The following is a 26,271-nucleotide window of genomic DNA, read 5'->3' on the forward strand; positions in this document are numbered from 1 at the left end:
CCATGGTCCAAGATTGCGACAGTGATAATAGGAGTTGTAAGTCCCATACTTATTTTACCTTGCCTGGCCCCCTGCTTGTTAAGAAGTATAAATCAAACAATAGAGGCCATAATAGACAGAAAACTGCCTCCCACCTACTTTATCTCAGGAAACTGAGCCCCACAAATTATCACAGATATGAGCTAGTCTCTACAAATGAAAATGGTGCTGGTTTATAAAATACAGTGTGATGAATAATATCATCAAAGGGGGGGAGTGAGGCAGTTTACAAGTTTAACCTCAGTATTTTTGTATAACTTCATGAATTTATATGTATTTGTGCATATCACCTTATGAATTTATGTACGGAATTATGTACTCCTAAAGTATGTAAAAGCAGGGAATAAAACAAAACATCTGCGGCATATGTCTGCCCCTGGTCATGCCCACAGACCCTGCCTCGGGTCATGTCCGCAGAACCAGGGTCCTCTACGCATATCCCATCTCAGACAAAAGAAATTTGTTACCTTTCCAGTATTTACCACCCGCTCCCATAGTGCCTCCCACCTTGCTTTGGGGCTCAGACTTTGGACAACAAGTCCTCTGGATCTGCCGGCAATAAAGTTGAGGCCACTTCTCTGAGGCTCAGGTGCTTTCTTGGGAAAACGGAATTTTCACTTCTTCACAAGAATCAAGGCTACTGAAACACAGCTCAACAGTTCAGGTACTTCCCTCCACCCACTCCAATACACCATAAACTGAAAAGAAATATCTATATAATGCATAAGAATAACCTCCAGGATAACCTTTCGACTCTGTTTGAAATCTCCCAGCCACTGAATCTTTATTTTGTTTCATTTCTTTCATTCCCTTGGTCAAGAAGCTTTCTCAATCCCTTGATGCTGGGTCCCAGCTCATTCCAGGAGTCCTGTCCCATGTTGCCAGAGAGATTTCCTCCCTCTGGGAGTCATGTCTCACATAGGGAGGGGGGCAGTGTGTTCACCTGCAAAAGTTGGATAGAGAGGCCACATATGTACAACAAAAGAGGTTCTCTGGAGTGACTCTTGGGCCTAATTTTAAGTAGGCTTAGTCTATTCTTTGCAGGAATAAGTTTCATAAGGGTGAACCCCAAGATCAAGGGCTCAGCCTATTGATTTGGTTGTCCCCACTGCTTGTGAGAATATCAGAAATTCTCCATATGTGGAAGTTGAATATTTCTTCCTTTCTCCCCAGTTCCCCATGGGGACTTTGCAAATACTTCTTTATTCACTGCCCAAATTACTCTGGGATGTATCGGGGCATCACACTAATCTGGACAACCCAACAAAATCTCACCCCCTATTCAAGAATCCATGTATTTATGGTGTTTACTAAACTGACTTTACAAGTTAAATTAGGAAATGCACTACCGAAAATATAGAGTTTTCACCAAATAAACATCTCTCCCTTTGGTCTCACACAGAAGTTGAAGTTTTAAAACATGGATGATATCATCATTTACCCTGTAGTCTGATCCCTTTTTCAATGTTTTAAACAGTTCCTGTATGGGGTAATGTTGACTTTCATAACTTCAAAGCTCTAACTCTGAGTCTCAGGTTCACACAAACACCTGAAGTTTCTGGGAACCACCAGGTTATAAACAAACAGTTCAGTGTCTCTTAATTTAGAAACAACAGTTCTAACTCCTGAACAGATGTGACTGCTGTAAGAGCTTACAGTCTAGGGCTCTTTAAAATAGGCCCCAACCTGATAACCCATGCTCTTGACTTCAGTTCTCCAAGTTTTTATGTTATAGTTAGTTCCTATGATTGAGGTGTGATAAAATTTGTCTTTTTGTTCCTGATATTTCATTCAATATACAGTCCTTAAGGTTCATTCACCTAGTTGCATGCCTCACTTCATTCCTTCTTGTGGCTGCTCAGTAGTCCACTGTATGGTTTACACCATAGTTCCCCCTTCCATTCCTCAGTCACTGTACCCTTAGGCCACCCCGGTTCATGGTGGATCAACACTGCACCACAGACACCAGACACCAGAGTGCAAATGTCCATTCGTGTCCCCACACTCAGTTCCTCCAGGTATATACTGAGCAACGGGATTTCAGGATCATATGGCAAACCCACCCCTCCCCTCCTGTGGAACCACCACTCTGCCCTCCAAGGGGCTGCACCTCTCAGCTCCCTACCCACAATGAACAGGTACATCACTTGTGAGAGATTCTTGAGCACTTTGTCCCTGCAGATGTTTCTGATGTTCCAGAAGCTCCATATAGAACAGGGACTGAGCCAGCCTGGTGCCAGACAGCACCTCTCCAGTTGGCTTCAGTTCCTCAAGAAAGTGCTTCTCTTCTGGCAACGTTCCCACCTCCAGCATGGTTGTCAGGAGCAGAAACTTGTGTTTGGCACCGCACACCTCTGGGTCTTTAAAGGTGAGCATGGTGAAATTGCTAGCCACCGTGAATAGGAAAATCACCCCCAAACACATAACCAACAGGAGTCACTGGTGGTGTATGTCGTCAAATGCCAGCCGTTCAACGATTCTTCCTGCAAAGGCCTGTGCAGGCCTTGGTGGACGCCTCTCTGGCTCTGGGCCTGCACCTGCAGGGCCGTGGCAGCTGTACACTCCATGGCACCACGCAGGCCTGGGCTTCACGTTCCCTTCGTGAAGTATTTGCTGTACCTGGGATTCTCGTTCCTCTTGTCTCTCCAGATTTTTTCAGACCTGGCACAGGAGAAAACGGACTTCTCGGTCTCTGCAATCTGCCAGGTCCTGCATTCACCTCTCTTCCACCTTTTTTTTTTGCAACTGCAGCAGTTGAAAAATGACCTGAATTTAACTGCAGATTGCCCAAGACAGCCACTAATTCTTTCGTGTCTCTTGGTTCAGTTTTGCAGTTTGCATTCCAGGCAAGGAAAGACTTTTTCACTCAGGTATGACTGAGACTCTATTCTTCAGAGTCAAGAGCAAAGATGGTTTTTTTCTATCCACCTTGAAATTCCAACTTGAGCCAAGAAGAAGGACTGTGCCCTAGTTATAGTGGAGGAAGAGAGATCTCCTCTCTCCCTCTCTCCCTGTCTCTCTTTGAACCTACTCATTGCAAAGAGTGAGCAAGTAGGTGTTAAAGACCAGCCAGAGTCTCTCTATATACTGAGCTGCCTAATCTTCCTTTAAGAAAATCTGAAACATTTCTCACTCTGACATTTAAAACGGACGAACTCAATACCCAACTCCTCATGACCTAAAGCCCCAGATTTTGGGTGTCTGGAGCCCCAAACCCTTTAGGACAGTCTTCCGGCTTGGCCAGCCGGACTTGGCCTCCTACCTCCAGCAGAGTGGAAGGCAAAAGTGACGGCTCTTGGAAATTATGATTCGTCTCCCAGCCCGAAGGACAGACACGCCTCAACCTCCAACTTCTGAGGGCATGACCCTCCGGTCAGAGGCTGAAAGGCCCCGGGGGCGCATTGAGCAGGGGCTCCCGCTCTTCCCTCGCCCACCCGGGCCGGAAGGGCGCACGTTGCTGCGCCCCCGTCCTCTTTCAGGCAGGCTCCTCGGGGTCAAGGGGCACATTGTCTCCCTTTTCCACCCCAATTACAAAGGCAAATCCTCAGGCAAGGGTGAGAGAAGGAAAGGACTGAGCTCTCAAGTCTCACTGGTTGCCCGGCCTCAGCCTCCAGGCGCCGGGGCGCCGCTGCCGCGCTGCGGCATTGCCTCTGCGAAGGCTCCTCGTTCCCTCTCTCCGCGGCCCAGGGAGGTTCCCTGTCGCCCGGGCCCGGGAGTCTGCCCGCCAGGCACCGGCGTCCGCGCGGGCTGCGGGGCCTGGGAGACCCCTCCGTGCCCGGGCCCGCCGCGCTCACCCTCGCTGAGGCCGCAGCTCCGGGGGCCCGGGCCCCTCCTCGCCCTCCCGTGTGGCGCGGGGTCTGGCGGCGAAGCGCGGGGTCGGGGGTCCCACCCGCCCCGGAGGCCTCCATGTCGCTCCCACAAACTCCTCGCCGCGGCCCGCCGGGCTCCGGGGATGTGGCGGCGGCCAGCGGCCGGAAGAAGGAAAACTAGACCATCAGTTTCTGAAATATCTGGACCCTTGATCTGTCCTGCCTCTGAGGCGGTTGTGGCAGTCTCCCATTAATTTTTCCCCTACTTTCCATTATTATTATTGTTATTGTTATTATTATTATTATTATTATTAAATAGGGAACGTGGCAGTAACAGGAGGCACCCCAGTATGTGTGAGTTCCTTAGATACTCCTTCCTGCCCCCTCTGTGTGTGAGCATCTATTTCCCCTTGACCGTCACGATACCAACATTAGTTATCCCTCTTTTTACAATTAAGGCATAACTGACACACAGCACAATTCACTTCTTTAGTGCACAGTTCTATGAGTTTTGACAAATGCATAAATCATATAACCACCACCACATTTAAGATACAGAACACATCCACCACTCTAAACATTTTCTTTGTATTGCCCCTTTGTAATCAACTCCACCACCAGATCCTGGTGGAGATCCTGGAAGGAAAACCGCAAAGCTGTTTTCCTTCCTTGCAGTTTTACTGTCATCTAGCTGAAATCGCACATGTGCTTTTTTAGCAGTCTAGCCTCATTTACCTACTAAAAATGTATTCACCTTGGTGCAGGTATCGGTATTTTGCTTCTTTCTATTCCTGAGTACTATTTCATTGTATGGATGTACTGCAGTGTATTTATCCATTATCCAGTTGAAGAATATTTGGCTTATTTCTAGAACGTTTTTGGATATTATGAATAAAGCTGCTACACATATTGGTGTACGGGTTTTTGCATGAACGTAAGTTTTCACATATCTGGGGCAAATGCCTAAGTGTGTGATGGCTGGGTCATATGCCAGTCTAAAAAAACTGCTTTCCAAAGTGGCTGAACCAATATGCATGCCCCAACCTTAAGCCATGAAAACCCTATCCCCTGCCACCTCAAGGCAGCTGTTTCTCTCTTGAAATGCTGCCCAGGTGGGTCTGTTTCTCCCTGAAATAAATAAAGCCTTTGCCTGAACTCGTCCTGCCTCATTCTTGGTGAGTTTGCTTTCAATATTGGGTGTGTGTGTTAAGGTTTGTTGGTAGTGTTGGTAGTCAGCAGTGGCTGTGGTAGTGACAGCTTTTGTGGAAAAAGTGCAGATTGTTGGGCCACGCATAATCTCCATCCATTCCACCATGGACACCTTGCTATGAGTCTTTTGAGCCAGTATAAGGAGGAGGTGGGGATGATGAAGAAGAAGGCTGGCCAGCATCCATAGAGTGAGTCATCTTGTCCAACTGATGTTAGATGCCTCCTCTGCCCAGTGGCCCTCTGGAGAACATTTTCATAGGACTCAAATTCTCTCTGGTTCTACTCTTGTTCTGAGGGATCCACCCACCTCCCCCTTTTCCCATCCTCCTAATTAATCTTCCACATTTACTCCATTCAAGTTGCCTATCATCTGGCTGACTCATTAACCACTCAAGCAAATTGGTGTTTGTTCTAGTTTGCTAGCTGCCAGAATGCAATATACCAGAAATGGAACGGCTTTTAACAAGGGGAATTTAGTGAGTTGCTAGTTTACAGTTCTAAGGCCAAGAAAATGTCCCAATTACAGAAAGTCTATAGAAATGTCCAGTCAAAAGCATCCATCCAGGGAAAGATACCTTGGTTCTAGAAGGCCAATGACGTTCAGAGTTTCTCTCTCAAGTGGAAGGGCACATGGTGAACACAGTCAGGGCTTCTCTCTCGGCTGGAAGGGCACATGGCGAATATGGCATCATCTGCTAGCTTTCTCTCCTGGCTTCCGGTTTCATGAAGCTCCCCAGGAGGCGTTTTCCTTCTTCATCTGCTTCGTGGTGCTGCAGCATTCTCTGCTCTCTCTGAAACTCTCACTCTCCAAAATATTTCCTCTTTTATAGGACTCCAATAAACCAATCAAGACCCACCCAAATGGGTGGAGACATGTCGTCCCTTAATCTGGTTTAACAACCACTCTTGACTAAATCACATCATCCAGGGAGATGATCTCATTACAGTTTCAAACATACAGTATTGAATAGGGATTATTCTACCTTTAAGAAATGGGATTTATATTAAAACATGGCTTTTCTTAGGGGGTATACTTCCTTTCAAACCAGCACAGTGTTCTCAGGTCCTCTCTCCTTATAGGAGAGTAGATGGTCGATGCTCTTGAAGCCTGCTCTCGGGGTGGATTTCCCTTTCATGCTTAGGGTTATCTTCAGTGGGATGTAATGCCACATCAGTCCACTTCCACTGAGTGCCAACATGTAATCAGAAGCAGGCAGGGAACAGGGTAACTGGTCCACTAGGCCTCCGTTGGCCCTGCTACACCTAGGACTCACACAGCAAGGTAGCACCCCTCAATAGGAAGGGGTTGGGATGCTGGTCAGCCAAAAAAAGAAAAAAGTGACAAATGTTCATTAGAGATAGGAGTCACCACTCTTGCATCTTTCAAGTCCTTGATAGTGACATTAATTTCTGAAGCTTACCTAGAGACTAAATACTGCTTTTGATTTATTATTTGGGGAATGAACAGGAGCACCGGGGCTTCAGCTTAGCTCCTCCGAGTATATTAACCTTTACCTCGAGGGTCAATGGGCCAAGGTGAGGATTCAATCAGCTTGTGAATGGATATGGTCTAACCATGCAGGAACATGGGATGAGGTTGTGGCCTTGAAGTTCAGTACTCTCACACTCTTTGAATCTTCTTTTATTGTCTTTAGGCTCTATGGCAACAATCCTTAAAGATTCTTTGAGCCATATCACATAAAGGTCTTAAAATTCACTTTATTCCTTGTATCAATAATCTAGACATTTTAGCTTGTCTTGCTTGACATTATTTAATGCCCTTATAAGCAACCACCCTACTCTGTGCTCCTGATTTCTCCATTCCCTTTACATCTGCAAAGGGCAAAAGCCGCTCAGTTCTGCAGAACTTGATTCTCAGGGCGCATGGCCCCTGGTGTTCCCAGCTATAACCTGATTAGCTGTTTTTCCTCCGTGCACCGTGGGGTGCTTTTTTCCCAGTCCTGAACATGATTGGGAGTCTCAGAACATTTTTCCTGAAAGCTGGGCCTGAAATCCCCTTTCTAGTGCCAATATTTGGATCAGTTTGTGCCAACAACCATAACTACTCTGGCTAATAAAAGCAAAAAATGGAAAAAAAATAGAAGGATGCTGAGTGAGTCACAGAGCTGAAGGAGGAAGAGGGCGAGCTACTTTATGTAGAGCAGGCTCAGTAGCAGGAGCTCATGCAGAGTCTCTCTCTCTCTCTTTTTCATGCATAGTCTCTTGAGGGTTCTTCCATGGCTCAACTAAGCAGCAACATTTTTTTTTTTTTATCCTCATATCAATCCACCCAAGATTCAGATTTCCCTGGGAGAGACTCAAATGGCCTAACTTGGGTCACTGGTCCGGCTCTGTCTGGTTGGGGTCTGCACGTCCTGGGACTGGCTGTTCCACTAGAACCTAAGGAAGCAGGGCTAGCTCCTCTCAGAGGCAAGAAAATATGTGCTGGGCAGGCCAAACAAGAGGTTAGCCCCAGTTTGGGGCCCCCGCTCTAAGAAAACTCCCAGGCTTATGGTTGAGATACAGGCTTTGCTCTTGATGAACTTCCAGTCTGGAGGGGAAGCCTAGCCAGAAAAACAAAGGAGAAATTCCAGAGATAGGGGAAATGGTATATTTAAGGCAGGTTTGTTTTTTTTTCAAAGGCAGGATTTTTTTAAATATATAGTGAAAAACTGGAAACTGCCAAAATGCTCCCAAATAGGAGAATGATTCAATAATTACAGAATATATGTACTCTGCACCATTCCATAAGCATTAAAATCATGTTTTTGAAAAAAACGTATTGTGAGAGCCATTAATGGTATAGTGCTAAGTGAAAATAAATTGAGTACATTACTGTCCAACTATATAAAGCAGTTTATATCCAACTATATACAGAAGGAGGGAAATAGACTAAAATGTAAACAGTGGTGGTGGTAGTTGCAGTAGTAATAATAGCAATGGTAGTAGTAGAAACAGCGATGCTTAACATTTTTGAGCACTTTTCTATGTGAGGCACCGGGCTAAACATTTTCCATATGTAATTTTGCCTAATCCTCACACAATAGATAGTATTATCATCTTCATTTTATAAATGAAGAAATCAAGGCTCAGGAAGGTTTAGTTCATGGATGGCCACTTAGTTAATAAGTGGAAGACTCAAATGTAGGTTTATCTGAAGCCAAAATCGATGTGAACATGATCTTGTTCCTCCTTTACTTCTGATATGGGGTTATGAATGATTTTTTTCTTTTAGTTATATTTTCGTAGTTCTCTACACTAAACGTGTATTTACCTATAAAATCAAAGGAAAAATATTTTTAAAGGAGGGGAAAAAGAAATATGCAAGAAAAAAGAAGCAAGGGGAGAAAGACACTGTATTGAACAAAAAGGGTATATTAAGGTCTCAGAAGGCTCATAAGGAATGTTCTTTGCTCTATTTTGTAATTACTTCTGTCATCACTTGTCAGTCTACTTAGCAACTGTACACATAAATAAGCATCTCACTGTACTTGAGAGGAGGGGCCCTCTCCTATTTATCTCTGTGGTTCTTTCTTAGGGAAAACATCCTCCAACACAGGGCTTAACACATAGTAGGCTCATTGTAATTGACAGATTCAGTAAAGGCCTTGCTGGTCCCCGGAACGGAGGGAGTCAGGGAGTGGTGCGGTGGGATGGGGACGGCACTCTAGGAAGTGCTTTTGCGATTGGAATTGAGAAGGACGAAAGTGACAGCCGTAGCCCCATCCTCCCAGTTCTTGTCATCTCCGCTCAGGAGAGTGAAGAAAGGATCTCGGTTTCCTGTGGCGGGGGGTGTGCAGGGGGTGAGTTAGCCCACCCCACGCGGCTCCCGGAGCCAGGTCTGCCGGTTCCCCTGCTAGGCGGCTGCTCGGCCCCGCCCCTTTCCCTCGGAGTCCTGGGGCGCTAGCCGCGGTGCTGAAACAGCGCTCTCCGAGGAGGGAGGAAGGAGGGGCCCCGCCCGGACGCAGGGGGCGGAGCTTCCTGGAGCTCTGAGCTGGAAAGCAGGCCCTAGACCCCGGCGAGCCTGAGAGGAGGCAGGAAAACAGAGACAGGCGGAGATCAAACGAACACAGGCACCTGGATAAGCTTCCCCTGAAAAGACCAAGGTTGTCCTCCCTGTCCTATCAAGGCTCTTCTCTCTGCCTCGGAGGGTCTCTAACCTTGTGACCTGACCTCTCCTCTTCCCCAAACCCGGCTGCAGAGCGGCCCACTTCTAGGTCTTCATCCTCAAAGCCGACTTCCAGCCCAGGATCCCCTGGCCTCACCATGGTGAAGCTACTGCCTGCCCAGGAGGCAGCTAAGATCTACCATACCAACTATGTACGGAACTCGCGGGCCGTAGGTGTGATGTGGGGCACGCTCACCATCTGCTTCTCTGTGCTGGTCATGGCCCTCTTCATCCAGCCCTATTGGATAGGTGACAGTGTCAACACACCGCAGGCAGGCTACTTCGGCCTTTTTTCCTACTGCGTGGGCAATGTGCTGTCCTCCGAGCTCATCTGCAAAGGCGGGCCCCTGGACTTCTCCTCCATTCCCTCCAGAGCCTTCAAGACTGCCATGTTCTTTGTGGCTTTGGGCATGTTTCTCATCATTGGCTCCATCATCTGCTTCAGCCTGTTCTTTGTTTGCAACACGGCCACCGTCTACAAGATCTGTGCTTGGATGCAGCTGGCTGCGGGTGAGCAGAGATGGTGGGAGGGCAGGCGAGGACTCATTGCCAGAGGTTGGGCTCGGCCAAGGCTATAGATGATCAGCTGTGCCATTTCACCTTCTGTGGAGGCTCTGGGTCCTATACTCAGTTATCCTCCCAATGCCCTGCAGAAGCTTCAGAGAAGCAGAGAATCTTAGAATGGCTGAGAAAGATCCTTCAGAAAGGATCTTAGAGATCAAAATGTTAACCGCCCTCATCTTACAGAGGGGAAGTGACTTGCCTAGGAGCACATGGCTAGTTGGTAGAGAAATCAGTAGTACTGCCTCCCAGACCACCCCCAGAGGTTGTGGCTGTTCTGGCAGGGAGAAGGAAAGAAGCTGTTGCCATTGAATGCCACCTGAGAATAGGCTGTAACCCTGGGCAAAACAGTAAAGTCAGTCAAACCTAGCCTAGGTGTTACCACCTCTTGCTTCTGAGCTTTTGTTCTCTCTCTTTTAAGAGTTCTCATATCTCTACCCTCACCTCACCCCTCCCATCCCAAAGTGCTTTCAGGCAATGTTCCTAGGACATTCATTGACTCTGGAGTGTTACTGTTAGATTGAACATAACCTCTCCTATGGAAACTTATATTTAAAGTCCTGTTTGTCATTGTGGAGTGAAAGTCTTTGTTTCCTGACTATAAGATTTTACACTGGAGGCAGCAAATAGGAGAGATATTTTGTGATGGTGTTGGGGCTACTCATGTCTTTTAAAATTATGTGGCAAAGGCCCAGAGGCAAGGCCTTTCATGCCCCTTTTTCCTGCTCTTGGCCCAGGCCATCCTTTTGGTCCTTGGACCAGCTGGTCCTGCTTTCCTCTGGAGCCCAGGAAGAGATGGCCTCAGACCTTGTCCTGAAGTCCTTGTTCCCTTCTCATTACCCCAAGGACTGCACACAAACTCTCTAGGCTGGGGCAGTGTTCAGGAACAATGCTGGAGCAGGAGACAAACATGTAATCATCTTAGCATTATTGGTTAGAATGAAAAATGGCATTATCTTTAACAGAGGGAATGAAACAGGAATCAGAATCTCAGTCAAGTAAACACAGACTAGACACTCCATCAGAACTGTAGGAGACCCCAGAAAGCCATAGATTATTCCTTTCCCCTAACTATAAAAGAAGAAACTGGGACTGAGAGGATGGGCTCGGCCAAGGCTAAAGATCAGCTGCCAACTGAGAACCAAGGAGAATTAAGACAGCAGGTCCCAAGAAACTAGATGTGCTCCAGAGACATTTTTATTGAGCTACACATTTAGGTGTAATAATTTACAAAGTACTTTCACACAGATCATCTGGATGAGCCTTATCACAACCCAGTTATGTATTTCTCCTGTTTTACAGATAAGGCTCCTGAAGCTCAGAGTGGGTGGTAACTTGTCTTTGAGCACATAGGTAGTGAGGGTTAGAGCCTTTGATTCCAAATAGTACCTCTGTCACTTATTTGGCTTCAGAGCTGCCGCCCCTTTCTTTCTCTCCTCTGTACCCTTTCTATATGATGAGGAAGAGGCTGGGGTAAGGGGTGAGGCAAGTCTTAGGTGGGCAGTGAGGAGAAAGATATAGGGTGGCCATGCCAAGGAATAAGGGGGAAGGAAGATTTAGCAGCTATGTGCCAAAGAAGAGTAGAATGGACCCTGGAATGCTTGCCAGCTGCTCCTCCATGTAAGGGTTATTGGATGCTGGAGACATAAACATACCTCTCTCATTCTCTTTGCTGTTCCCTCCTCCCCCATTATACATACTGCAAAAATGTTTTTGCCAACTAGGCTTCATGGTTCTTGAGATTCCACATTCTTTGGTTTAAGTATTGTTTCATTCTTGAGTTATTCTTCTAAACTGTGACTACTCTTGAGAGGAACGACATAGGATATCACTAACTCAATGGCTCTTGTACCTGACTGAGCTTTAAAAAGAAATACCCCTGGAGATTCTGATTCAGTATGTTTCTGTGGGGCTCAGGTTATTTGTATGAGTGGATTTCTCAGTTGCTTTCTTCATGTAGGCTCGGGCAGGCCTTGGGTGAGAGAAGGTGAGGTCCTGAGAGATAGTTTCTATAGTCTTAGTAAGACAGGCTGAGAAATTCGAACTTTGTTTTCTAAGCAGTTGAAGATCCTAGATCAGGATTATGCTTTAGAAAGGAGTTGAATGGAGGACATCTGGGGACAAGAGAGAAGACTGGAGTTGAGCAGAGCAGTCAGAAAACTTTTGAAGTGAGATTGAAGGGAGTGTGGGCTGAGAGCACTTGGACAGAGGAGGAGGTAGGGCAAGGGACTGGGGTTATGGGAGTGGGTAGAGAGGATCAAGCTAGGTATTCATATTTCACCCATTTCTCTCTTCTCTGACCTCCCTGCCCTCCACAGGTGCATTGCTGAGCATGCAGCCCCAGAAAGGGGGTGGGGCAATAGGATATTTGAATCAGGCTCCATCTGGGTCACAGAGCTGGAAACACTGATAGCAGAGGTGGCCAGGTGCCAATCCATGAAACATTTACGTTTGGGGAGGGCACAGGTGGTGTCAGCTTCCATCCCGCAGCACTGGGGAAGGGAGGATGAGCCGGAGGAGGAATGCCTTAGAGCCAGCAGCTGGGAGATGCATCTATTTGAAGAGGCCTAAACCCAATTAGATTAACGTTGCCAAGAAACTTGGGTCCAAGGAAGGGAGGGGAAAAGGAAAAAAGGTCTTATGACTGGGGCAGTATGGGGTTCAGCTTATCATTGAGCTCCTGGATGCCAGGTGTAGGCTGAATGTGGAATACAGGTAGGGCAAGTTGATTGCCTTATTCAAACTTTGGTAACCTCATCTGTAGAATGTGGCAATGTATCCCCTTTCACAGGGTTCTTGTGAGGATGGGATAATACAACACATGGAAAATACCTTGAGCATTGCCTGGCACAGGATAGGTGTTCACTAAATGTGAAAAGCATGGGAATCAACTTTGTCAGAATGGGTGAGGGCGAGGTAATGCTGCATTAATAAACGACTTGCAGATTTTAGTGGCTTAAAACAAATGTTTATTTCTTGGTCATCATTCATGCTTCCTGAGGGTCAGCTGGGGGCTCTGCTTTGTTTTTGTCTGGGATCCAGGCAGATGGAACAACCACCATCTGGCTGTTGGCACTGCGGAGGGAAAGAGCTCCAAAAGTCTTATAACAGCAGATGAATTCTCTGGCCTGGTAGGGCACACATTTCTGTCCCCATTTTATTGGCCAAAGGAAGTCTCATGGCCTTCCCTAACTTCAAGAGATGGTGGGGAGGGCAGGGAAGTACAATCCTACGATGTACCTGGAGTATTTGTGAATGTCTCGAATGCTCTCAACATCTAGCAAGTTTGCTTCTGTTTGATTTCTGTACTTCAACGCCAATAATAACAACTAAAATTAACTGGCCACTTATGTGCTAGACACCCACAGTAAGCACTTTCTCTATGTGATCACACCTATCCTTATAATCCTACTGTGAGGCAGGCATTACTACATATAGTTTATGGATGAGAGAATGGATGTCAGAAAGGTTAAGTAAACTTGCTAAGAACACTGTGCTGGCTTTTATTTAAAGCCCCAAGACCTCTCCCCACCTCCACATACAAGTGTATCCTGGAGCTATAGATGGAGGGCTGGGGCACTCACATGGGGCTATGGCACTTCCATTAACAACCCGTTTTCAAGTCAGAGGCCCTGGGCTCTTTTCTGGAGCTCTGGTAAGGAGATATTGAGAAAGGGGAGGGGGCAGTAGAGCAGGGAAAGTCCAGAACATCACCAATACAAGTGTGTTGGGAATTTTATTGAGGGGTTGAAGTCTCCGAGGAGGGTTATAGCATAGCTTACTTTACTAACAAACACATTAATTAATTATTTAACTAATAAAGCAGATTATTAGACAGGGGGCCTTAACAATCCTGTAATTATCTCTACCACCAAGAATTTCACATTGGCCATTTCATTTCAAACCCCACTCTCCTCTTATCTACTTTTTTTCCCCCAGAAACTCACCTTTATTAAATGTCATAAAGTAAAATAGGCATTACTGATTAGGTGAAGGCCAGTAGAGAATTAAAATCCAGATTGATTTGTGAATGATCATTCAGACCTGCTTCTATACACTGTCTTCCAGCAAACAGAATTTCAACATGTCTCTCAGCAAAGCTATAAATCATCAAAATATTAAAAGTGGCTCCTTTCCATGGATGTTCTGGTTGCTCACAAATGTCAACACAGTAAACATTAAACCCATGAACCCCATGAACTTATGGATGCATATACATATATGTAAGATAAATATTTACCTTTTTAGTAAACATAATATTACTGCTAAATTCTGTTCATCTATTGCTGGATTACAGTAGATTTGCTATACATGAAAGGAAACATGCAATAGTAAAGAAAGCTGTAAAATAAGATCCACCTCGTATGAGGGAAACAAAGTCCTTGCCTTCTTTAAGTTAATACTTAAATAGGGCCTATTCTACATTCACCTATGCAGTGACATTTAAGCTAGGCCAAGCCAGGTGATGGAGAACTGGTCTCATGCCAAAAAGGGAAGAGTCTGGCTACAGAGGTTTTTCCAAAGAGTTCTAGGAGTGGGAAGTCCCTTTCCCTCACAGTAATTCCTGAAACACCACTAAATACATTCAGCCCTTTGAAGAGATGACACAGTCTGAGGGTGGGGATACTGGACTTTGGAGTCAGGAAATGAGAATTCAGGTCTTGACTTTTCCAAGTTGGATGACTGGGCAAGTTACTCTGTTTCTTTGAGCTCTTGGCTTTCTAATTTGTAAAATGGGGGTATTAATATCTGGCCTACTTGTCAGCACTTTTGTCAGGGTCAAAAGAGAAGAGTGGTACATGAAGTATTTTATGACCTATAAAATAACCATATAAATGAGTTTCTCCTATAAAAATCAAAAGAGAGTTGATACATTTAGATGGTGAGGTAGGACCCTGGTCTTCATACTTTTCTGTGCATTTGTTTGATCCACAGACCTTCCTTGAAAGAACAAGCTGGGCCCAAGTGCTTCACTGGAACCTGTGAAGCACTTCTCTGGGGTAGGGCACAGTCTTGGGACTAAAGAGGCCCTGGGCCTATGGAAGGAGCACCGAGAGAAAGTGACAGAGATAAGGGTTGGCGTCCCCTGCCTGTATGGTGACTGTGCTTTGAGTCACCCCTGTCGCATCCCAGGATTATGTTGCCTGTCTGTGCTTCAACCTAGTGAAGCTAAGAGGTGGTTTGGTGGGAGAAGTGGGTGCAGAAACTGAATTTTTAGTTGTAAAGACCAAGGCATTGAAGGCATGGGGTGGGATGATAGCAACAACACTTATGAAGCTTCAGGTTCATGCCAGGCACTGTTCCAAGTAGCTTGCTCTGAGTCAGACAGCCAGTTAATGGAAAGCTGGACTTGGAATCCAGGCTGTCTAGTCTAGTGCTTCCCAGTCCTTCCTGTTGAATCATGCTAAAAAACAAAGATTCCTGAATCCCAGTCCTTCTGCAACTAAATTCTTAGGGGAGATTCCTGAGGATTGACATTTTAAACAATATCCCAGGAGATTCTTAAATTCAGGGAAGTGTGGGCAACTGTTCTGTGCTGTACTGGGGAAAAGTGAGAAGGAGCCCTGTTGGCTTGAGTAGAAGGTTCATGAAAGAAGCAACAGAAGATGGGGCTAGAATTTGTATTTGTCGTATCTGAAATACCTGAGTTGTAGGATACAACGTTATTTTATGTACTGTAAAGAGGAAAAACAGTGCTAATAAAACTATGACTTGATGCTTTCTTATTACACTTTCCTATTACTATTACTACCCTCAGGGGGTAATTTTAGAAGTGTTGAAATGTGAACAAATGTACATTTTAGGAGTGATGCATTCTTTGTTGTGGGACCAGATTTTGGAAGGCTTTGAGGGCATGTCAGGTCTGAGGTGAGGAGGGCAGCTGAGGGTCTAGGAGGATCATCTCGTATGATGGTGGCAGAACCCTGCCTGGGTGGAGGAGCTCAACTTTATGCCTCTGCCCTGACTTCTGGGTCCCAGGGACGACTCACTTTGACCCATGGAGACTCCATTTTCTCTCCTATACTCTATAAGGATGATACGAGCTGCCCCTTGTGCCTCTCAGAACTATTAACAGAAGGAGAAGGAATATGTAAAGATGACAGCAGTGTGAGGGGGAAAGAGTAGGCAGGGCACACCCAGGCTGACACCATCTATATCCCATCTTGCATTTTCAGCCACAGGCCTGATGATTGGCTGTCTGGTCTACCCAGACGGTTGGGACTCCAGTGAGGTGCGGAGCATGTGCGGGGAACAGACTGGGAAGTACACACTGGGCCACTGTACCATCCGCTGGGCCTTTATGCTGGCTATCCTCAGCATTGGTGATGCCCTCATCCTCTCCTTCTTGGCCTTCGTGCTGGGCTATCGGCAGGACAAGCTCCTTCCTGACGACTACAAGGCTGATGGAAATGGTAACCTGCCCCCACGCCCAACAGTGACACCTAACTGGGAGCTGCTGGTGGGGAAGGGGAGGTCCTCTCCACCAGTCACAAAAGGCTTGTCCTCTGGCCAAGAGGTGCAGGCACCAAGACCAATCAGACATATCCCTATCTTCCCAGAGATCAAAGGCCAGTAGAGGATTGCAAACAGCAGTGAGTGAGGCAATGCATGGCACAGGCTGCCTGTAACAAGAGGATTGTTCCCCCATCCTCCTGTGTCATGGGAATGTACCAGGGGAAGAACTCTAAGTGGGAAGCCAAGCAAAGTCTCCCCTAAAAGAAGGCACTGAGGCTGGACTTTGAAGTAAGCATGGGAGTTTGCTAGGTGGAGAAAGGAACAGGTGAACAAAAGATGAGTTGTGGGGGAAAGAGGAGAAAGGTTAATGCTTAGGATACACTGACAACCACCATGCAGGTACAAGAAAAATGACAACTTCTGGAGTACAGATGGTTGGAACCTAAGCTTGCCTGTGTTAGGGCAGCCTTCCAGTTCTCAGTATACCCTTCCTGTATCACTTCTCTCTCGTTCAAATCCTGTATGCCAGCCAGGTTTTTCCCTGGAGGGCTCAGCAGGAGTTGCTAAAAGTGTTCAGTTTAGGTCTCACCCTCAAAGCAGGGCCATCCTTTAACTCTCTGGAGACATTAACAAAATATTTTTATATTATTCATTTGTATTCTTTTTTTTATGAAAGGATCCTTTTGGCTAAAAAGAAATTTTATTCACATAAATCCTGTTAAAAGTGCACTCATAAAGAGATGTTTTTTTCCCTTTGACATTTTCTTTACTAATAAAAATGTCCATCCACTTTCCTCTCCTTCCTTGTCTCTTCCCTTTCATGCACCTTATCCTCAGTCTTTTCTTTTTTCTCTCCAGTCTTAGGTTCACCCACTATTGTACTGGGTCAGTTTTATCCCTTTTGTTTATTCCCTTTTCGAAACACCCACATGACTGTTTTGAAAATAGCTAGCTACTCTATGAAGGACCCTATTCCTTCTGTCAAAGCACAAGATTGCGGTCAAGAAAGCTGTGTTTGAGTCTCAGATCTTCCAAGTCATTTACTTCTTTCAGCCTCAGTGCTTTTTCCTGTAAAAGGGGAGCACCAATTCATACTCTGTCAACTTCCCATTATTATGTGGCATGAATGAGACAACGAAAGCAGATAGGAAGCCTTACACTAGTAGCCATGGCTGATCCACCCATTAGGAGGTAAGGAGGCGGGGGAATCAATATGAGCTTTGGAGTGAGAGCAGGATTTAAATTTTGGCTTCATCATTAACTGGCTGGGTGAACTTGGATAGGTTTCTTAACTTCTCTGAGCCTCAATTTTTCATCTGAGCCTCATTTCCATGAGGGTGGGAGGCAAATATTTTTCACATTTGTGAAAAATACCTACTTTGAAAAATTGTGCACAGGAACAAGATAAGAATGGTCATTTTTGTCACTTCTCCTGAACATTGTACTGAAGGTTATAGTTAGGGCAATTATGCAATAAAAAGAAATAAAAGAAACTTGGTTTGCAAAAGAAGTAAAACTATCTCTGCAGGTAACATGACTCTATAAATGGAAAATCCTAAATAATCCATTTAAAAACTAGAATTTAAAAAATGAGTCCAGCAAGGTCGCCAGATACAAGATCAATACACAAATCAATTGTTTCTATACACTGGCAAAGAAGAATCCAAAAATGAAATTAAGAAAACAATTTCATTTACAATAGCATCAAAAAGAATAAAATTCCTAGGAACAAGTTTAACAAAAGAAGTACAAAACTTTTACACTGAAAATTATAAAACACTGATGAAAGAAATTAAAGAACAACTAAACAGATGAAAAGACATCCCATTATCACTCAGGATTCTCCAGAGAAACATAACCAATATACAGATATAGATATATATACATATATATGATTTATTTTAAGAAATTGGCCTTCATGATTGTGGATTGTTGGAAACTCAGGCAGGAATTAATGCTGTTAACCTTGAGACAGAATTTCTTCTCCAGTAGACTCCTCAGAGTTTGCTTTCTTTTTTTAAATTTTTTAAATTAATTTTTAAATAAAAAAAATGACAACAAACAAATGCAAACATTCTTAACATATGATCATTCCATTCTACATATATAATCAGTAATTCACAAAATCATCACATAGTTGCATATTCATCATCATGATAATTTCTTAGAACATTTGCATCAATTCAGAAAAAGAAATAAAAAGACAACAGAAAAAATTCATACATACCATACCCTTACCCCCTTTCTTTTTTTTCAATTTATTTATTTTTTATTTATGATACATAACCACAACAAACACAACCATTCTTATCATATGATTATTCCGTTCTTGTTATATAATCAATAACTCACATTATCATTACATAGTTGTATATGCATCATCACGATCATTTCTTAGAACATCTGCATCAGTTCAGAAAAAGCAATAAAAAGAAAACAGAAAAAAATTCACTGATCACCAGCATTTCAATCTACTAAATTTATTTTAACATTTGTTCCCCTATTATTTATTTATTTTTAATCCATATGTTTTACTTTCCGTTGATAAGGTAGACAAAAGGAGCATCAGACACAAGGCTCTCACAACCACACAATCACACTGCAACAGCCATATCATCATACAGTTATCTTCAAGAAACATGGCCACCAGAGCACAGCTCCACATTTTCAGGCAGTTCCCTCCAGCCTCTCCATTACACCTTAACTAAACAGGTGGTATTTATTTAATGCGTAAGAATAACCTCAAGGATAACCTCTCAACTCTGTTTGGAATCTCTCAGCCACTGACACTTTATTTTGTCTCATTTAGCTCTTCTCCCTTTTGGTTGAGAAGATTTTCTCAATCCCTTGATGTTGAGTTCCAGCTCATTCTAGGATTTCTGTCCCACGTTGCCAGGAAGGTCCACACCCCTGGGAGTCATGTCCCACGTAGACAGGGGGAGGGCAGTGAGTTTGCTTGCTGTGTCAGCTGAGAAAGAGAGAGGCCACATCTGAGTGACAGAAGAGGTTCTGTTGGGGGTGACTCTTAGGCCTAATTCTAAATACGCTTAGCCTATCCTTTGCGAGATTAAGTTTCATATGAACAATCCCCAAGATTGGAGGCTCGGCCTATTGCTTTGGTTGTTCCCACTGCCTGTGAGAATATCAAGAATTTTCCACTTGGGGAAGTTGAACTTTCCCCATTTCTCACCATTCCCCTAGGGGACTCTGCAAATATTTCCCTAATCACTGTTCAAATCAGTCTGGGATTTATCTGGGCATCACTTTGGACAAACCTGCAAAATCTCATGCCCTATGCAAGGTTCCAAGTACTGTGGTGTTCAATTAAGCTGTCCACATGAGTTATATTAGGAAATGCACAAGTCAAAATATAAATTTTGTACTAAATAAACATTTTTTGCTTGTCTCACACATAATGTTAAAGTTTTAAAATATTAATTCCCATCTATGTTCAACACCCTGCATTATTGACATTCCTTTGTCCTTCCTCATGCAGAAACATTTTAAAATTTGCACATTTAGTCATTATCATTATATACTCTAGGCATTCCTAGATTATACCATCTCAGTCTTTATTGTCTATCTTTCCTTCTGATTTCCTTTGTGCCCCCTGGCCTCCTCCCTCTATCATTCTCACATTCAGCTTCATTCAGTGTTGTAACATTATTGTATTACAGTTGGGTAGTATTGTGTTATCCATTTCTGGATATTTTTAGCTATTCGGGGCACACCGTCCGTCCAGATAAATTTGGTTATTGATTTTTCTATTTCTGAAAAGTAAGTTTTTGGGATTTTAATTGGTATTGCATTGAATCTGTAAATCAATTTAGGTAGCATTGATATCTTAACTATATTTGGTCTTCCAATTCATGAACACTGTATGCCTTTCCATTTATTTAGGTCTTCTGTGATTTCTTTTGACAGTTTCTTGTAGATTTATTTTTATAGGTCTTTTGTATCTTTAGTTAAATTTATTCCTAAATATTTTATTCTTTTGGTTGCAATTGTAAATGGAATTTTTTTCTTGAATTTCCCCTCAGATTGCTCGTTACTAGTGTATAGAAACACTACAGATTTTTGAGTGTTGATCTTGCAATCTGCCACTTTGCTGTACTCATTTATTAGCTCTTGTAGTTTTGCTGTGGATTTTTCAGGGTTTTCAACATATAGTATCATATCATCTGCAAAGAGTGAGAGTTTTACTTCTTCCTTTCCAACTTTGATGCCTTGTATTTCTTTTTCTTGTCTAATTGCTCTGGCAAGAACTTCCAACAAAATGTTGAATAACAGTGGTGATAGTGGACATCCTTGTCTTGTTCCTGATCTTAGGGGGAAAGTTCTCAGTTTTTCCCCATTGAGGAGGACGTTAGCTGTGGGGTTTTCATATGTTCCCTATATCATGTTGAGGAAGCTCCCTTCTATTCCTATCCTTTGAAGTGTTTTTAACAAGAAAGGATGTTGAATTGTGTCAAATGCCTTTTCTGCATCAATCAAGACGATCGTGTGGTTTTTCTGCTTTGTTGTTAAGGTGCATTTCATTAATTGATTTTATTTATTTATTTATTTTATGCATGGGCAGGCACCGGGAATCAAAGCCAGGTCTCCAACATGGCAGGATAACTGATTTTCTTATGTTTAACCATCCTTGCATACCTGGGATGAATCCTACTTGGTCATGGTGTCTAATTTTTTTTAATGTGCTGCTGGATTCGATTTGCAAGAATTTTGTTGAGGATTTTTGCATCTATATTCATTAGAGAGATTGGTCTGCAGTTTTCTTTTCTTGTAATATCTTTGTCTGGCTTTGGTATGAGGGTGATGTTGGCTTCGTAGAATGAGTCAGGTAGCTTTCCCTCGTCTTCAATTTTTTTAAAGAGTTTGAGCAGGATTGGTACTAAGTGTTTCTTGAATGTTTGGAAGAATTCACATGTGAAGCCATCTGATCCTGGACTTTTCTTTTTGGGGAGCTTCTTAATGACTGATTCCATTTCTTTACTTGTGATTGGTTTGTTGAGGTCGTCTATTTCTTCTCGAGTCAATATTGGTTGTTCATGCCTTTCTAGGAAGTTGTTCATTTCATCTATATTGTCAACTTTATTAGCATAAAGTTGTTCATAGTATCCTCTCATTACTTCCTTTATTTCTGTGGGGTCAGTGGTTATGTCTCCTCTCCCATTTCTGATTTTATTTATTTGCATCCTCTCTCTTCTTTTTGTCAATCTCACTAAGGGTCCATCGATCTTATTGATTTTCCCATAGAACCAACCTCTGGTTTTGTTGATTTTCTCAATTGTTTTCATGTTCTCAAGTTCATTTATTTCTTCTCTAATCTTCATTATTTCTTTCCTTTTGCTTGCTTTGGGGTTAATTTGATGTTCTTTCCTTGTTCTTCCAAGTGGACAGTTAATTCTGTGATTTTTGCTCTTTCTTCTTTTTTGATATAGGCATTTAGGGCAATAAATTTCCCTCTTAGCACTGCCTTTGCTGCATCCCATAAGTTTTGATATGTTGTGTTTTCATTTTCATTTACCTCGAGATATTTACTGATTTCTCTTGTAATTTCTTCCTTGACCCACTGGTTGTTTAGAGTGTGTTGTTGAGCCTCCATTTATTTGTGAATTTTCTAGCACTCTGCCTATTATTGATTTACGGCTTCATTCCTCTATGATCTGAGAAAGTGTTTTGTATGATTTCAATCTTTTAAAATTTATTGAGACTTGCTTTGTGACCCAGCATATGGTCTATCTTTGAGAATGATCCATGAGCACTTGAGAAAAATGTGTATTCTGCTGTTGTGGGGGTGTAATGTCCTATATATGTCTGTTAAGTCTAGCTCATTTATTGTCTTATTCAAATTCTCTGTTTCTTTACTGAGCCTCTGTCTAGATGGTCTGTCCATTGATGAGAGTGGGGAATTGAAGTCTCCAACTATTATGGTAGATGTGTATTTCTCTTTTCAGTGTTTGCCTCATGTATTTTTGGAGCATTCTGGCACTGTGCATAAATATTTTTGATTGTTATGTCTTCTTGTTGAATTATTCCTTTTATTAATACATAGTGTTCTTCTTTGTCTCTTTTAACTGTTTTACATTTGAAGTCTAATTTGTTGGATATTAGTATAGCTGCTCCTGCTCTTTTCTGATTGTTATTTGCACGAAATATCTTTTCTCAACCTTTCACTTTCAACCTGTGTTTATCCTTGGGTCTAAGATGTGTTTCCTGTAGACAGCAGATAGATGGGTCCTGTTTTTCAATCCATTGTGCCAGGCTGTGTCTTTTGATTGGGGCGTTTAATCCATTAACATTTAGTGTTATTACTGTACAGGCAGTACTTTCTTCTACCATTTTGCCTTTTGGATTTTATATGTCATATCTATTTTTTCTTCTTTTTACCTTTACTGATAGTCTTTCATTTATACTCTTTCCCACACCTCTGTCTCCTGTCTTTTCATATTTGACTCTAGTGCTCCCTTTAGTATTTCTTGCTGAGCCGGTCTCTTGGTCACAAATTCTCTCAGTGATTTTTTTGTCTGAAAGTGTTTTAATTTCTCCCACATTTTTTGAAGGACAGTTTTGCTGGATATAGAATTCTTGGTTGGCTGTTTTTCTTTTTTAGTAATTTAAATATATCATCCCACTGTCTTCTTGCCTGCATGGTTTCTTTCTTTTTTTTTTAAAGTATACAAAATTTTTATTTATTTAAAAATTTTTTTTAAAATACCAAAAAACACCAAGCAAACACAAACATTCTTAACTTTTGATTGTTCCATTCTACATATATAACCAGTAATTCACAATATCATCACATAGTTGCATACTCATCATCATGATCATTTCTTGGAACATTTGCATCCATTCAGAAAAAGAAATAAAAAGAAAACAGAAAACAACTCATACATACCATACCACTTACCCTTCCCTCACATTGGGAGAAAAACAAGAGAAAAACAATCCATCACATACAAGGGAAGCCCCAAAAGACTATGTGTAGATTTCTCAGGAGAAACCATGGAGGCACAAAGGATAGGTCAAACCTCCTTAAAATTAGGCCTAAGAGTCACCCCCAAGAGAACCTCTTTTGTTGGTCAGATGTGGCCTCTCTCTCCAGCCAACACAACAAGCGAACTCACCACCCTCCTCCTATCTACGTGGAACATGACTCCCAGGAATGTGGACCTTCCTGGCAATGTGGGACAGAAATCCTGGAATGAGCTGGGACTCAGCATCAAGAGATGGAGAAAACCTTTTCGATCAAAATGGGGAAGAGTGAAATGAGACAAAATAAAATGTCAATGGCTGAGAAATTCCAAACAGAGTCCAGAGGTTATTCTGGAGGCTATTCTTACACATTAAATAGATATCACCTTGTTAGTCAAGATGTAATGGACAAGCTGGAGGGAACTGACTGAAAATGTAGAGCTGTGTTCCAGTAGCCATGTTTCTTGACGATGACTGTATAATGATATAGCTTTCACAATGTGACTGTGTGATTGTGAAAATCTTGTGTCTGATGTGCCTGATGCTCCTTTTATCTACCTTATCAACAGATGAGTAAAACATATGGAATAAAAATAAATAATAGGGGGAACAAATGTTAAAATAAATTTCGAGTGAAATGCCAGAATCTCTGCCTCTTGAAATTGACAATGTAGGTTTCCATTGCTTTTTTCATCTCTTCTACTCTGCCTTTCATTCCCATAACTTCTGTGATTTGTTTTCTCAGACTTTCGATTTCTTCTTTTTGTTAATTCCTTGCCTTCTTTATATCCTCTCTCAATTCATTGATTTGACTTTTGATGAGGTTTTCCATGTCTGTTTGAACATTCTGAATTAATTGTTTCAACTCTTGTATCTCATTTGAATTGCTGGTTTGTTCCTTTGACTGGGCCATTTCTTCAATTTTCCTAGTATGATTCGTTATTTTTTGCTGACATCTAGACATTTAATTACCTTAATTAATTTATTCTGGAGATTGTTTTCACTTTTTTTTTCTAGGATTTTCTTGCTGGATGACTTTGCTGTCTATTTTTTGACATTCAGTTCAGCTTATTCTAGACCTCTAGTTTAGGTTTTGTTTAATAGATAGGAATTTTCCAGTTCTTGTTTTTTTGTTTCTTGCCCTGCCTGTATGGTGCTTTTCCCCCACCCCTTAGGAGGGTCTACTTAGGTATTATAGACCCCATTCAGATTTTCCCAGATCACTCTCCTCTCAGGAGGAAGGAGTCACTTGCATCAGTTTTCCCTGAGGGTGAGACCCAGCAGATTGAGAGTCTTTCCTATGAAGCCTCTGGGCTCTCCGTTTTTCCCGTCCTGCCCAGTATGGGGCACTTGTCTGCCTGCAGGTACCTTTAACTTCAGCAGACTCTCCCTTCTGGGGGCGTGGTGGAGACTGAGGAGAGGTTGTAGGCTGGCTTTAATCGCTTCACTTTTCCAGACTCTGTGGTCTGAATTCCTTGAGGGAGGGATTCCATCTGAGCTGGACCCCACCCCTCTCCTAGGGAAGGCACAGGCTCCAGACACACTTTCAAACAAAACTCAATTCTGCCTATGCCTGGGGCAGTGGAGCCTGAGAAGCCTTGCAGCTGTATGGAAAGAGCAATCAATCCATAGAAACACAGCCACAAAAGAGAAAAAGAAAAAATGCTTTTCAGAGAAGGACCCCATTCCTTGGGTTTGCCAATCAAGAGCTTAAGCAGGTATGTTGCTCTGTGTATCTCCAGGTCCTATGTGCCCCCTCCTTTCCTGCAGGGCCCAGACCTTTTCAGATCCAAAAAATCTGTTTTTTCCATTTTTCTTTTTCTGTCAGTCCTGCCCCCTCTGCACCGGGGCAAAAACCAGCGACCTCCACCTTTACTCAAGGTTCAGCTGAGCCAGGGGCCTATTTTCAGTAGTCAGAATTTGTTAATTAATTCCACAATTGGAGTTTTGTTGCACTCAGCCCCTGCTGCTAGTAAAATCCCTTTGCTTTCCTCTTTGGGAAGCAGTCTGTGAGGGAGGAGCGCCGGCCTCCACGGCTTGGGGAACTCACGGTTCTGGGGGAGGGTGCTTGCAGCCAGTCCAGCTGGTCCAGACTGGGGTATGCTATGTGTTCCTTCACTGACGTGGCCCCAGCAGTTGTTCTGTACTGTTCCTGGCTATTTAGTAGCTGCTCTGGAGGACGAACTAAATCCCACACATTGCTCAGCTGCCATCTTGGCTCTGTCTCAGAGTTTGCTTTTAAGGCCTTCAATTGATTGGTTGAGGTCCACCTACATTATTAAGAGTAACTGCCTTTACTTAAAGTTAATTCATTGTAGATGTTAACCATATCTACAAAATACTGTCACAGCAACACCTGGATTAGTGTTTGATTAAATTAGTAGGTACTAAAGCTGTTTTAGTTTCTTGGGCTGCTTAAGCAAATACCATGCAATGGGTTGGCTTAAACAATGGGAATTCATTAGCTTACATTTTGAGGTTAGAAGAAGTCCAAATCAAAGCATCATCAAGGCAATGCTGTCTTCCCAAAGACTGGTGTTTGGGGACTGGCTACCAGTAATCCTTGGTCCTGGGCTCCTCTGTCACACGGCATTGCATATAGTAGTCTCTCGTGACCTCTCCCCTCTCTTCCAGGTTTTCTTTTGACCTTCAGCTTCTTGATTCCTATGGCTTTCTCTCCTATCTGTCTGAATTTTATTCTGCTTATAAAGGACTACAGTAATAGAATTAAGACCCATCCTGATTGGGTTTGGCCACACTTTCACTGAAGTAGCCTTATTAAAAGGTCCTACTTACAATGGGTTCATACATGTTTCTCTGGGGTATGTAGCTCTAAACTACCACAATAGCCTAGACAAGGTGACACATAAAACTATCACATCCTGTGTCATGGATTGGAAGACTTACTATTGTTAAGATGGCATTACTCTCCAAATTGGTCTATAGATTCAACACAATCCCCATCAAATTCTCAGCTGGGTTTTATTGCCAAGGTGATCCTAAAATTCATATGGAAATGCAAAGGACCCAGAATAACCAAAACATTCATAA

The 26,271-nt window shown here is 43.1% G+C and overlaps 1 protein-coding gene across 1 annotated transcript; it reads left to right on the forward strand.

The window, feature by feature from the left end:
- Positions 1 to 9,323: 9,323 nt before the first annotated feature.
- Positions 9,324 to 16,363, forward strand: LHFPL5 (LHFPL tetraspan subfamily member 5). Its single transcript, XM_077159414.1, has 2 exons — positions 9,324 to 9,735; positions 15,963 to 16,363. The coding sequence occupies exons 1-2, from the start codon at positions 9,324 to 9,326 to the stop codon at positions 16,361 to 16,363; spliced, it is 813 nt and encodes a 270-aa protein (XP_077015529.1).
- The last annotated feature ends 9,908 nt before the right edge of the window (positions 16,364 to 26,271 follow it).

The sequence above is a fragment of the Tamandua tetradactyla genome, chromosome 5, assembly GCF_023851605.1.
Source record: "Tamandua tetradactyla isolate mTamTet1 chromosome 5, mTamTet1.pri, whole genome shotgun sequence".
Classification (NCBI taxonomy): Eukaryota; Metazoa; Chordata; class Mammalia; order Pilosa; family Myrmecophagidae; genus Tamandua; species Tamandua tetradactyla.

Bases quoted from the DNA above. Each gene is read 5' to 3' on its own strand.
- LHFPL5 (XM_077159414.1), top strand. From the start codon at position 9,324: ATGGTGAAGCTACTGCCTGCCCAGGAGGCAGCTAAGATCTACCATACC. The intron at 9,736-15,962 runs GTGAGCAGAGAT...TTGCATTTTCAG, and splicing joins TTGGATGCAGCTGGCTGCGG to CCACAGGCCTGATGATTGGC.